Source organism: Marmota monax, unplaced genomic scaffold, assembly GCF_021218885.2.
Source record: "Marmota monax isolate L192 unplaced genomic scaffold, Marmota_monax_Labrador192_F-V1.1 WCK01_AAM20220418_F8-fsc00023, whole genome shotgun sequence".
Lineage (NCBI taxonomy): Eukaryota > Metazoa > Chordata > Mammalia > Rodentia > Sciuridae > Marmota > Marmota monax.
The window spans coordinates 5227801-5240512 of record NW_026692907.1 but is presented as its reverse complement, the minus strand read 5'-3'; the positions used below and the strand labels follow the sequence as shown (position 1 = coordinate 5240512).

The window sequence follows — 12712 nt, the reverse complement described above, 5'->3', positions numbered from 1 at the left end:
ATTTTTCAGTGACCATGGGTGGCTCCAGTCTGCTGCCAGCCTCCCTGGCCTGCTGTACCACGCACCTGTTCCCTGCATACTCTCTGCTCTGGCCGCAGGTTGCTAAACATGTCGCATGTGTGAGGTAGTCCTCTATATGGAATGCCTTATGCCCTTTCTCCACAAGCTGGTGTGTATTCATCCTTCAAGCTCTGTCCCGAAAGCCACTTCTGAGGCCTGCTTTACCTTCAGCCCACCTTCCCTGTTTCTGGTTCTCCAAGGACCGTCAATTCCTCACTCCTGTTTCCATGACACTTCAACAGCAGCAGAATGACCACATTTCCACATTAGGACTTGGGAGTTGAGCATTTCTGAGGCCCAGGACCACTATCTTAATCCTGTAACCTTGAAAAATTTACTTATTTTCTTGTCCAAATGGGGATAATACTTATTTCCTAGGGCTGTTTGTTAACTGATACAAAATGTATGCTTCAGATATTAAATAACTATTAGTTGTCTTCATTTATTTTATATGTTGAAAAACTGTAGCATGTCTTACAATTCTTGGTTTATGTGTTGCCTCCCAGGATACCCTGTGAGTACCTTGAGATTAGAGTCAGTGTGTTGATTTTTTCCACATCTGTGACCCTGGCAGTGTCTGACATAAGAGAGCTACTATACAAAACTTTGTTGAGCAAAGGAATGAAGAATAAGTCAAACTTTGGTTTCTGAGACTATGGTGGATTAGACAATCTAATTATTCTCACAACTGAAGCAAGTAAAGTGAAGAATAAATTTTAAAAATATTCATAAAAGTGTCAAAGAACAGATATGAAAAGAAAACACCAGCCAAAGCTAGTGTTTCCACTGAGGGTTCTTTCAGAGCTTGAAATTCCTTGAGCTCCTCTTTACTGTGAGGTGTGCAGAGGATGGGAGGTATATCCTGGGACCTGCCCAGGTGAGTTTCATAACAAGAGACTCCTGTATAAAGTTGGGACTGCGTTCACTTCCCATTAGTATAGCAAATATCTGAGATAATCAAATTATAAGAAGGAGGGGTTTATTTTGGCTTGTGGCAGCTGAGAAGCAAAGAGGAAGGAGGAGAAGGGGATGGGGTCCTAATATCCCCTTCAAGGGCAGTGCTCCAATGACCAGAAGTCCTCCCACTAGTTCTGACCTTATAAAGGTCCCACTGTTTCTGCATGAGTCCCCCTTTCATCACTGTGATCTAAATACCTGACAAGAACAACTTTAAGGAGGAAAGATTTATTTTGGCTCATGGATTCAGAGGATTAAGTCCTTGGTCCACAGGATCCAAGGCAGAAACATCATGGTGGAAGGGCATGGTAGAGGGAAGCTACGAGATCATGGCACCCAGGAAGCAGAGAGAGACAGGAAGGGGCCAGTAGCAGAGATAGTCTCCAAGGCCATGTCTCCAGAAACCTATCATTTTCACCACTTCCCAGCAAGACCATTCAAATTATTCATCCATCAAATGGATTAATCCACTGATGAGGCCAGAGCCCTTATAATCGAATCCTTTCACTTCTGAACATTGTTACATTGTTAACACATGAGTCTTGGAGGGACATTACACATGCAGATAATAACAACCTCCCAGTAGCACCAGGGGCTGGGACCAAGCCTATTACACAGGTCTTACAGGACACTTATCCAACTACAGCCGAACTCAAAGTTACATCCAGGCTTTAAGGATGAAGAAAACCCCACTAAAATAGAGGAAGTCAAACCATTTTGACCTTGGTACCAGGTAAAGGAAAAATTTTAAAAATCTGTTACCACAAGCTGATGCTCATGCACTTCTGCAGTTTAAAATCACACTATTTTTATAATATCCCCCCAAACCAATTTAATTTAAATTAAATTCTGCTTGGTAAACCTCCCAGACAACTGGTAGAAACAAACATAAATTGTCCATGATAAAATCTACTTTATCTCAGGTTTCAAATAATTCATATAATTCTTTTAAAAATTAATAGTTCATAGTCAAAGATAGCTTAATACCCAAGGAAACAACTCACAATGAGCAAAAACTAGCACAAAAACAGACAGTAGAACTAACCTGCAAGAAATTGAAATATAAAAATCATCAGATCAAATATATCATATAAGAATATAAATAGGGAATAAGCATTTGAAAAATTAATAAATTGATATAAAATGCAGTGAATAATATACATATGATTTTAGACAACTAGCAGCCAGTGAACTAAAAAAAAAAAATCAACACAGGGAAATTCCACAGAAGAAAATGATTTAGAAAGAATGAAAGAGAAGATAAGAATCATGGAAAATAGAATGAGAAGTCTTAAAATGACATCAAATCAGAGTTCCATGAAAGAACACTAAAAATAGGAAAGAAAATCATAGGTAAAAGGGATAATTAATTTTCCAACATTATTCAGAAATACAAATTTGCAGATCCAGGAATCCTAAAGTTCTCAAAAATGATAAATAAAACAAATTGACACCTACCTAGCCATATCTTAGAGAAAGTGAAGAACACTGAAGAATAAAGTAACTCGAGTGAGAGATGATGATAGCCCAGAGGAGGGCACCACCACAACAGCATTGCTGAGATGGGTCTGGATTCAGGATATAATTTAAAAGTACAGGTGACAGGTGGCTTTTGTTTGGAGGTAAGATATGGGAGAGAAAAGAATCAAGGTTGTCCAAGACAACATCACTCTAACAGAGAAAAATTAAAGCATTCCTTCTAAAAACTGGAACAAGACAGGGATGCCCTCTTTCACCATTTCTATTCAACAGAGTCCTTGAAACTCTAGCCAAAGCAACTGGGCAGATGAAAGAAATTAAAGGGATATGAATAGGAAAAGAAGAGCTCAAACTATCCCTATTTGCTGACAACAGGATCCTATATTTAGAATACCCCCCAAAATACTCCACCAGAAAGTGTATAGAACTCAGAAATGAATTCAGCAAAATATCAGGATATAAAATTAGCACCCATAAATCAATTGTGTTCCTATATATCAATGATGAATCAGCTGAAAGAGAAATTAGGCAAACTACATTATTCACAATAGCTTCAAAAAGACAAAATACTTGGGAACCAATCTAACAAAAGACGTGAAACCTCTACAATAAAGACTATAGAACACTAAAAAAAGAAAGAAATTGAAGAAGACCTCAGAAGATGGAAAGATCTCCCATGTTCTTGGATAGACAAAATTAATATTGTCAAAAAGGCCAAACGACTAAATTGCTATACAGATTGAATGTTATTCCTATTAAAACCTCAATGGCATGTGTTCATAGAATTAGAAAAAGCAGTTGTGAAATTCATTTGGAAAAATAAAAGGCCCAGAATAGCCAAAGCAGTCCTTAATGAGAATAGAGAAGCAGGAGGCATCACAATACCAGACCTTAAAATATACTACAGAGCTATAGTAACAAAACCAGCATGGTATTGGCATCAAAACAGACACAAAGACCAATGAAATATAATAGGACACAGAGATAAACCCACATAAATACAGCTATCTCATACTAGACAAAGGTGCCATAAACATTCATTGGAGAAAAGATATCTTCTTCAACAAATGGTACTGGTAAAACTGAAAACCCATATGTAGCAGGATTAAATTTAACTCCTATCTCTCATCCTGCACAAAGTTCAACTCAAGGTGAATCAAGGACCTAGGCATTAGACCAGAGACCCTGTGCCTACTAAGAGAAAATGCAGGCCCAATTCTCCACCATGTTGGCTTAGGAACCGAATTACTCAACGAGACTCCTAAAGTACAAAAAATAAAATCAAAAAAGTCTATAAATGTGATGGTATCGACCAAGAAACTTCTTCACTGCAAAGAAAACAATAATGTGAAGAGAGAGCCTAGAGATTGGGAGAAATATTTGCCACCTGCACCTCAAATAGAGCATTTATCTCCAGGATATTCAAAAAAACTTAACATCAAAAAATAAAACAAACAAACAAAAAAAACCCGAATCAATCAATGGGCAAAGGAACTGAACAGTCCTTCACAGAAGAAAAAATACAAATGATCAACAAGTATATGAAAAAAAAATGTTCAACATCTCTGGCAACTGGAGAAATGCAAACTAAAACTACTCTAAGATTCCATCTCACTCCGTCAGAATGGCAATTATTAAGAATACAAATGCTATGGAACCAACCCAGATGCCCTTCAACAGATATATACACACAATGGAATATCACTCGAGACATAAAGACTTTATGACTTTTGCCTGTAAATGGATGGATCTGGATGGAGACCATCATGCTCAATGAAATAAGTCAATCCCAAAAAATGAAAGGCCAAAAGTTCTCTCTAATGTGTGTGTGCTAACACACAGCGAGAGAATGGGGAAGAAAAGAAGTGCGGTGGATTAGACAAAGGGGAATGAAAGGAATGGAGGGGGAATGGGAATAGGAAATACAGTAGAATGAATTGGACATAACTTTCCTATGTTCATACGAATACACCACAGTGAACACCATGTACAACCACAAGAATGGGATCCTAATTAGAGTAAGTGATACTCCATGTATGTATAACATGTCAAAGTACACTCTACTGTTATGTACATCAAAAAAAAAAACTTAAAAAAATAGAATCAAGGTTGTCTCTAAGGTTTGGGTTCTAAGCAACAGAAGGGATGAAACTGATGTTTTGTATTGAGATGAGGTAGAATTCAGGAACAGCAAACTCTTGAAGAGAAATCGCGAGACGGATTTGGAATGAGATGCTTGAGCAACTGGATAGAAATGACGTGAAGGCTGACTGAGTGTCTGGAATTCACAAGAAATGTCAAAGATGAAGACATCAATATGGGAGTGTCTTTTTTAAAATGATGCCACAAACAATTGCCTCAACCAAAAGGAAAGATTGAGAAAGGAAAGTATCTCATCTCTGTGTGCAGCATCTTTGTGCTGAAGAAATTCCCTGATAACTTCTTGAGGAAAAGTGGGGCCCTCTGCCTGTATGAACTGAAATTCTTTGAGGTAGTTTGTAGCCTACATGCTAAATTATTTCTTGCCAGAGGATAAAATCTTGTTTGGTTCATTTAATTAATATATATAAGTCACTTTGCTTATTGCTTGTTTTTTTAGATAGATTACTTCTTATTTTTGATTAATAGTTTATCTCAGAAAGTGGTTCAGAATTACCCTAAATATTAACCTATGCCAACTCAGAGAGAGGTGGCAGTTTTATGGTTATGATAAATTTACAGCTCTAAGAAATAAACCAACACATACATTTGGCAGGCTAGCAACCTGTGCAAACAATCCCTAGGCACTTTTCTGCCTGACATGTTATCTTCTGGCTAACTCCATCCTTAACAAATAATAAGTGTTGATATGCTCAACCAACTTGTCTGAGAAATTTTGCTTTGAGTGAAAAATACAAGACTGGATAAGGTCATCTAGATGCAGCTATACCCTGGAGGACTTCAACATTTGAGCTCAGAGATTAACAGAAGAGAACTATCAAGGAGTGAGGAGTTCCTGATTTACTAGGGGCCAGCACTCATCATAAATATGCACTAATCCTTGTGACAGTCAACAGAAAGGTGCTGTTCTCATTATCCCCCACCACAGGGCATCGTAACTGAGACTCTACAAGGTAAACACATTGTCCAAGGGTCCTATATGCCAAGATTACCTTTCAGTTTTAGTACATGTGATTTGGGTTTTCCTGCTTGTGCGTCCACTGCCAGTGACGTATGTGATGCGTTCCTGTTGGCAGTGGATGTAAAGTTCTTCAGGGCGGTTCTGTTTTCCTAACAGGTGGGTACATGGAGGCTTTGGAGGTGACTAAAGAAACCTCAGGCCCAGGGGCCTTTAAGTCAAGTTCCCTCCCAGAGGAGACCTATGATGATGTGGAGTACCCTAAGACAGATGGGTAAGTACTTTCCTGTCATTTAGCAAGATGCACTTGATGAGGCTTTGAAGGCTCGACGAATTAATGCTTTGTTCTCTATTTCACAGACCAAAGTTGGACTTCTCCAGCTCATTTACCTCAGACAGTGGTAAGTGTGGGAGACAGTTCTGAAACTTCCAGGGACCACGTGTCTTCTAGTTTATGTTATTCTCTTTAATAATATAAGTTGGATGGGTTGATGGTAAGCTAAGGGAAGTGGTCCCAAGGTGTGTGCTTGTAAGCGCAAGGAGGGCAGGTGAAGATTCTGGAAAGGGCATTCCTGTGATAACAAGAAGTTTCCTTGCAATTGCTTCCCTCCTGATTTCTTCTGATCTAGTCTAACTAGAGGAATTTTTTTTTTAAACTTAAATGGTTTCATGGCTTCCCAGCACTTTTAGAATCTACCTTAACATGGCTAGGGGCCTTGTGACTTCTGCGAATGCTGTATTCAGCCTCCCCTTGATATCAGGCACAACAGCTTTCCAGGATTGCCAGAATCCCACCTCTTGGGGATGATAACAGTACCTGCTATGCGACTGACACAAGAATTAAAGCATATTCATGATGAGTGCTGGCCCCTAATAAACCAGCAACTCCTCCCTCTTTGCCAGGACCCTTTGCCTGAGTAAGCTTAGCCAGGAATATTCTTCCTGGTGAGCAGTCTTAAAGTACCAGGGACATCTTTTTCATAGCACTTGCCACAGATGTAAGTTTATACTTATGTGGCTCTTGGATAACTGTCTTCCCTCCTAGATTATTACCTGTTTGCTCAATGTTTCTCCTGCCCCTAGTGTAATGCTATATTTTAAGAAGATATATCTGCTGAATAAGTGAATGAATGTAAAAATAATGGGGAGGTATTAGTCAAAGGATACAAACTGTCAGAATAAGTTCAGGATATCTACTGTGTAATAATCAAAACATTATGATTTCATTTAATAACAAGTATACCCAGAAATTGCTGAAAGTAGATTTTTAAAATTTTTTTAAATGTTCTTTAGTTATCAATAGACCTTTATTTATTTGTATGTGGTGCTGAGAACTGAACCCAGGGCCTCACATGTGTTAGGCAAGCGCTCTACCACTAAGCCACAACCCTAGCCCAAGAGTAGATCTTAAGGTTCTCATCACAAAAAAGTAAGTATGTGAGGTAAAAGATATGCTAAGTAGCTTGATTTAGTTATTCTGCAATGTATACGGTTAATAAAAACATGGTTTGGTAAACACCTAAATATATACAATTTTTGCCAATTAAAAATAATAATTTTAAAAAATAAAAAGCAATGGAGATAATCAAATATGACTCTGGTTGGGTTTCTTCTTAGAATCTTTGACTTTTAGATGGAAAAACCACATTAGAGAAAATTATATCCAATACTGTCATTTTAAAAAGGAAACTGAGGCACAGAGAAAAGTTATGTGACCCCTTATGCTCATTATGTGTTAAGTCAAGTTTGTAACCTCAAAATTCAGACCCTTAATCCAATGTTCTTTCCATTATACTGTGTTGTCAGGGTAGAATTAACAGCTATCTGTGTATGTTAAGCTTATGTGTTACAGTAGACTAAGGCCATGCTTAGACCAGAGAGATTATTCAAGAAGTATCTGGTTTCCCATCATTTTCCCAGCATTAGGCACAGTGTCTCATGCTTAAAAGGATATAGTTTGTTATGTGTTAAATATGGGAAGAAGGGAGGGTGAAAGGAGGCAATCTTGATAAATTAACTTTCTTTTGATAAATCAGATCAGACCTGGAATCAGGGTTGGAAGTGAGTCTTAATTTTCATTTGTACATAATTTTAAAGAAGTTTAAATATTTTTATTTCATGCTTATAGAAATGTGCATAAATTCCACTACAAACTACTTAAAGAAGGATCAAAATGCCTTACACCTAATAGAAACTCAGTAACTTTTTATTAAATATTAATCTGAACAACTGTAATTATAATGAATGATAATAATTATTTTTTACTTTCAGAAGAAAATAGTGAAGAAATGTATGAAGATATCTACAAAACAAAAAGCAACTACCCCAAAATAGAGTGAGTTTCTCTTTGTTGGCTTTGTAGTTCAATGGTATTTCCTGTTGGTCCAGTAAATAAGAACTTCAGCAATGATCCCTGTCCCCAGTACCCACCTTTACTAAAGGGAGGATTCACATAGAAAGTTGTGCTGAGTGATTAGAATACTACATTGTGATGAATAGGATATTTGTGATTATGTAGAATCATACACCACAAATTTAAATACATTGCTTTCTCTTGTGAGAAAACGTCTACTTACCCAAATAGAGAACATTGATACTGTATAAAGAAATAAATAAGAAAGAAGAAGTAAATATCAATAAAATTTGCTTCAATTCTGTAATTACTTTGCTAGGGGAAAAAAATCAATGATTACAGCTTACCTTTGCCAGTCTCTGGGATTTGAAATTAATTTAATATCTAATAATTCACTGTTTCCAAGAACAATATTTGTTCCAACGGACATTATTTTTCAAATACTTATAAAGAGCACATTGCCAAAAGGGAAATGTTAAAAGCAAGAAGTTTGAGGGTTAAAAAGGAAAGGGGATTGAGGTTATCACTCCCTTACCCCTCACAAACCCCAAAAGTATACTGGCAGAATTTTAATCATCAACTGGACAGTCAGTGTATCACCATTGTTGCACCATTAAGTAAGTTGAAAATCAGCACTGTGAATTTCAGTAGCCAGAAATTCCTATATTTCTAGTGCCGTTTGTATCGTATGCTTCCGTTATCTTGCTCCATAAACTGTGCAAAAAAGACACTATTTGCGATGGATGAAAGTTTGTGCTGCAATGTAATTACTCCCTTCATGGTTGACTGGTGTCTGCTACTTCATGTTAGAATCTAAGCAAAGAAAAGCAGAGTAGTTGATAAGGCATTTTCTTTCCCTTCCTTGAGTAGGGTGTTCTGAAAATGAGACCACAGCCTCTGGTTCTCTTTACAGCAGCCTTGGTCTCTAAGACTCTCTCAAATGCCATGTTGTTTATCTTCTGATTCCTCTTAGTTTAGATGGAAAAGAAGCCCTTAAAAGACTGCAGCAATTCTTCAGAAAGGAAAAAGGTAGATTTAAAATGAAGAAAACCAAGTCAAAAGAAAATGCAAGGTAAAAGGTACCATTTTTCTCTCTTCAGAGAGGGATTAACAGTGCTGGCCTGGTAGACACACAGGTTGATGTCTTCCACTCAGTTCTCAGAGACAGGAAGGAGTGTCAGAAACTAAAACCAATGGCTGAGCTAATAGCCTCTGTGCTACTAATGAGAAAGTGGCATGCCCCTCTTGAAAAAAATGATGATAAAAGGTTGTAAACAAGGATAGAGGGAAAGTCTTAAGCAAGCAAAGCCCAGAACAGAAAATTCTGTCATTGTCTAGGCATCAACACACATTGTTATCGCTAAGCATTGTTATTAATTATGTCCTTGTATGTTTTCTTGGCCCAGGTTCCAGCAGTTTTATTTGTCTACACTTCCATATTTAATGTGTCTTGAAGAGCAGTAATGTGTGGAATGAGGAGATGAACTATTCAACTGAAGTGTATCTCAAAAGTCTTGAACCTAGGAAGGATAACTTAGGCTAACTGCCAGTCTTTGGAGAGGTTCCAAATGCACTGGCAGTGAAAGAGACTAGGGTTCTGGATTCCAGTTTCAGTTCTGCCATTTACTCAATTTGCAACCAGGGGCAAATCACTTCCATGTGTATTACAGGGCTGCAGTTTCCTCCTGCATCCATGGAGGAGGGAATAGTGTAGCTTCCAGACACAACTCTCTCAGATGTAGGTACACATCTGTGTTTTGTGAGGGCTGGTAAAATAATTAACTAGGACCATTACCTACGTTAGGGTGGAATCATGCTATTCTATTCTGAAGTTGTTTTAGACATAATGCTCCAAACTTGTATGGTTTTAATCCAGTTGTTAGTAGGAGCTAAACCTACCAAGAGATCCATCAGAACATGGCTTTTCTATATCATAGTCCTGATTATGACAGAAAAGGTATGCTCTAGTAATTTATTTTTAGTCTCCCTTACAAAACTCTAAGCCATTTCAGGCAGAAACTGTGGATCTAATCATTTCATATACTTATCACAAGGGCCTGGTGCATGGTGGGTGCTCCAAAAATACCCATAGGGGCAAATTTAAATTGAAGGCTTAAAACACATAGGTACTTTTTTCTATGTTATCTCCTTAATGGTGAGGTGTGAAGTGCACCAAACAATCTAGCTGGGATACATGCCTTTTCTCAATTTAGAAATTCACCATGTTACATTTCTACCTGGCCTGGCTTTCTCCCTAAAAGTCCCCTTTTGGCTTAAATAACATAGGCAGAATGCAGTGTCTATACGAGTCCCATTAATTCATCGGTAAGTTGTTCTGTCTCACAAATACTTACCCACATGTAATGTGTCCCATTAGCCTCTTGGAAGGTTAGTAGATAGACACAGGATTCTGTGGATGGAGAAGCTCAGGGCTGCAGGGGCAGTCTGGAGTTGTGTAGGTAGGAAATGGAGTACTGGCCATCAGTGGGGATTCATTCATTTTGAATAGGTTTGCGGGGCGGGGGGGGGGGGGGGCGGGTGTGATCAGAACAAAACTGCAGGAGCTTTGCTTCACAGCTTTGCCTGGAAGCACCATCTGGATTGGGACCCCTAGTAATCAATGTTTGTTGAGCTTATTTTTTGAACATAACTTTTTTCCACTTGACCTTTCTGTGTCTTTTGTCAATCAACAGTGCATTTTCCATTTCGCTGCCTGATTTAGGTAAGTGACATTTACTTGTTGCTGACCCAAATTACTCAGCATTGGTATATTCAAGGACAGGGAAAGAAATGTGGTAATCCTTCCTTCCTATATTGCCACATTCAAGGAAAAATGGGCCCATCAAAAATCACAGAAGATATCATATGACAGTATTTCTTACTTTGGGAAAGAAAAGAAACATTTCGTGGGTAATACCTTATACCATACTTGGAAGAGATGTTTTGCTCTTAAAAATCCCCCCAAAATAGATATTTTTGTCCCTTTTTAGGGAGGTGCTAGGGATTTGTAAGCAGGTCTCTCTAACTATGAAATTCATGTATTTTGCATTATACCACATACCTCTTGGTGGATTTGATAGAATTGATTTATTATGAAATAATGAATTGAATATGATCACACTGCAGCCTGCACACTGAATCAAGAATGGGTCCTTGGACTATTGTCTGCTTTGCCATTAAAACACTGCAAAAATTACCAGTGTTAATTACTGCCTGACAGTGCTCTAAACACATGTTCAAACACTGAATTTGCCAACAAGAGGGGCACGTGTTTAGTTGTTCACTGGTTTTGTTCATGGGCTAAGATATTTGATTTCACTCCTAGTACTCTGAATGTATGTTATATTCCACAAATATGAGTTTGCCAATCTAAATAACAAAGATTATATACCTGTAAAATCACAGGTTTCCCAACATATACTCTGCGTGGTAGTGTGTTTGTGTTGGGTGTGTGTTTAAAGCCAACTTAGAATACAAATACATCCCAATTCTGACTGTTTCCTAGTCTAATCAGAAAGACTTGGGTTTAGCATCCCTAATCCAACAATAAAAAATTTGAAATACTCCAAAATCCAAAACTTTTTGAATGTTGACATGATGTCACAAGTGGAAAACTCCACACTGATCTCATGTGACAGGGTTGAAGTCAAAGAGCAGGCACATGTCACCAGGGGTGGTGGTATACACCTGTAATACCAGTGGCTTATGACACTGAGGCAGGAGGATCATGAGTTCAAAGCCAGCTTCTGCAAAAGCAAGGAACTAAGCATCTCAGTGAGACCCTGTCTCTAAATAAAATACAAAGTAGAGCTGGGCATGTGGCACAGTGATTGAGAGCCCCTGAGTTCAATCCTAGTACCCTCCCCCCCAAAAAAAAGTAGGCACACTAAAAAAAACTGATTAAAATTGCCTTTAGGTAGGTATATATGATGCACATGAAATACAAACAAATTCTGAGTTTAGATTTGGGTCCCATCACTAAGATATCTCATTTTGTATATGCAAATATCCCAGAATCCAAAAAGAATTGAAATCCAAAACTTCTGTTCCAAAGCATTTCAAATAAAGAATAGTCAACCTGTACCCCTACCCATATTTAAAGGTACTGAAGAAAATGATTTAAACAATGAATAATTGTAAATAATTGAATATAAATTATGATTATGCCAAAATGGCTCAAACTTTTTCAAATGGAAATCACCTGAAAATCATGTAATCCTATGTAGGGTTCCAAAGAATGTAAATATCATAAGCTAAAAAAGGTCTAATAATTATTATGTACTAAGAATCAATGTAACACATGATTATTATTATAAAGGTTGTCAATGGTTTGACTTAAAAGATTTCATGAAAGAAAAAAAATCAACATTAATATTCTACTAAATTTGTTTTTTTCCCCACTTTGGGAATTAAGAAAAGCCCTCAACCAGTAGAAATCTTTTTCCAGTTCTAGAAAAAAGGAAACCTCTTCTAAAAATGATTCTCCCAGCAAGTTCATATTTTTATGAATTCTGCATGAAATCATATTGATATTAATACATAATGGGACGTCTCACTATTTTGTTAATACCTTAGTTGAATTTCTTTGCAAAAAATAACCTTTTTGTCCCAGCTCATCTATAATCAGATTGATAAAATAGACTCATGGATACACTCAGATAATTGGGCAATTGTGTATAATTTGGAAATCCAAAGGTTGTATAAAACATACCTAATAATGGACTATTTTGATCCTATCTTGACCC

The 12712-nt window shown here is 37.5% G+C and overlaps 1 protein-coding gene across 6 annotated transcripts in view; it reads left to right on the top strand.

Annotated features, from left to right (window-relative positions):
- The window catches only part of Fyb2 (FYN binding protein 2), a 99092-nt gene that overhangs the window by 74519 nt on the left and 11861 nt on the right, over positions 1-12712 (top strand). For 4 of the 6 annotated variants that reach the window (XR_009227383.1, XR_009227382.1, XM_046451039.2 and 1 more), the window contains 5 exons: positions 5774-5888; positions 5975-6015; positions 7886-7949; positions 8941-9039; positions 10661-10689. Coding sequence is in view for 4 of the 6 variants with exons in the window: in XM_046451039.2 (XP_046306995.1) it covers positions 5774-5888; positions 5975-6015; positions 7886-7949; positions 8941-9039; positions 10661-10689 (348 nt within the window). In the remaining 2 variants the exon portion in view is untranslated. Of the gene's footprint in view, positions 1-5773; positions 5889-5974; positions 6016-7885; positions 7950-8940; positions 9040-9373; positions 10488-10660; positions 10690-12712 lie in introns of those variants that run through there. The other 2 variants (XM_046451045.2, XM_046451038.2) reach the window with 2 other exon arrangements.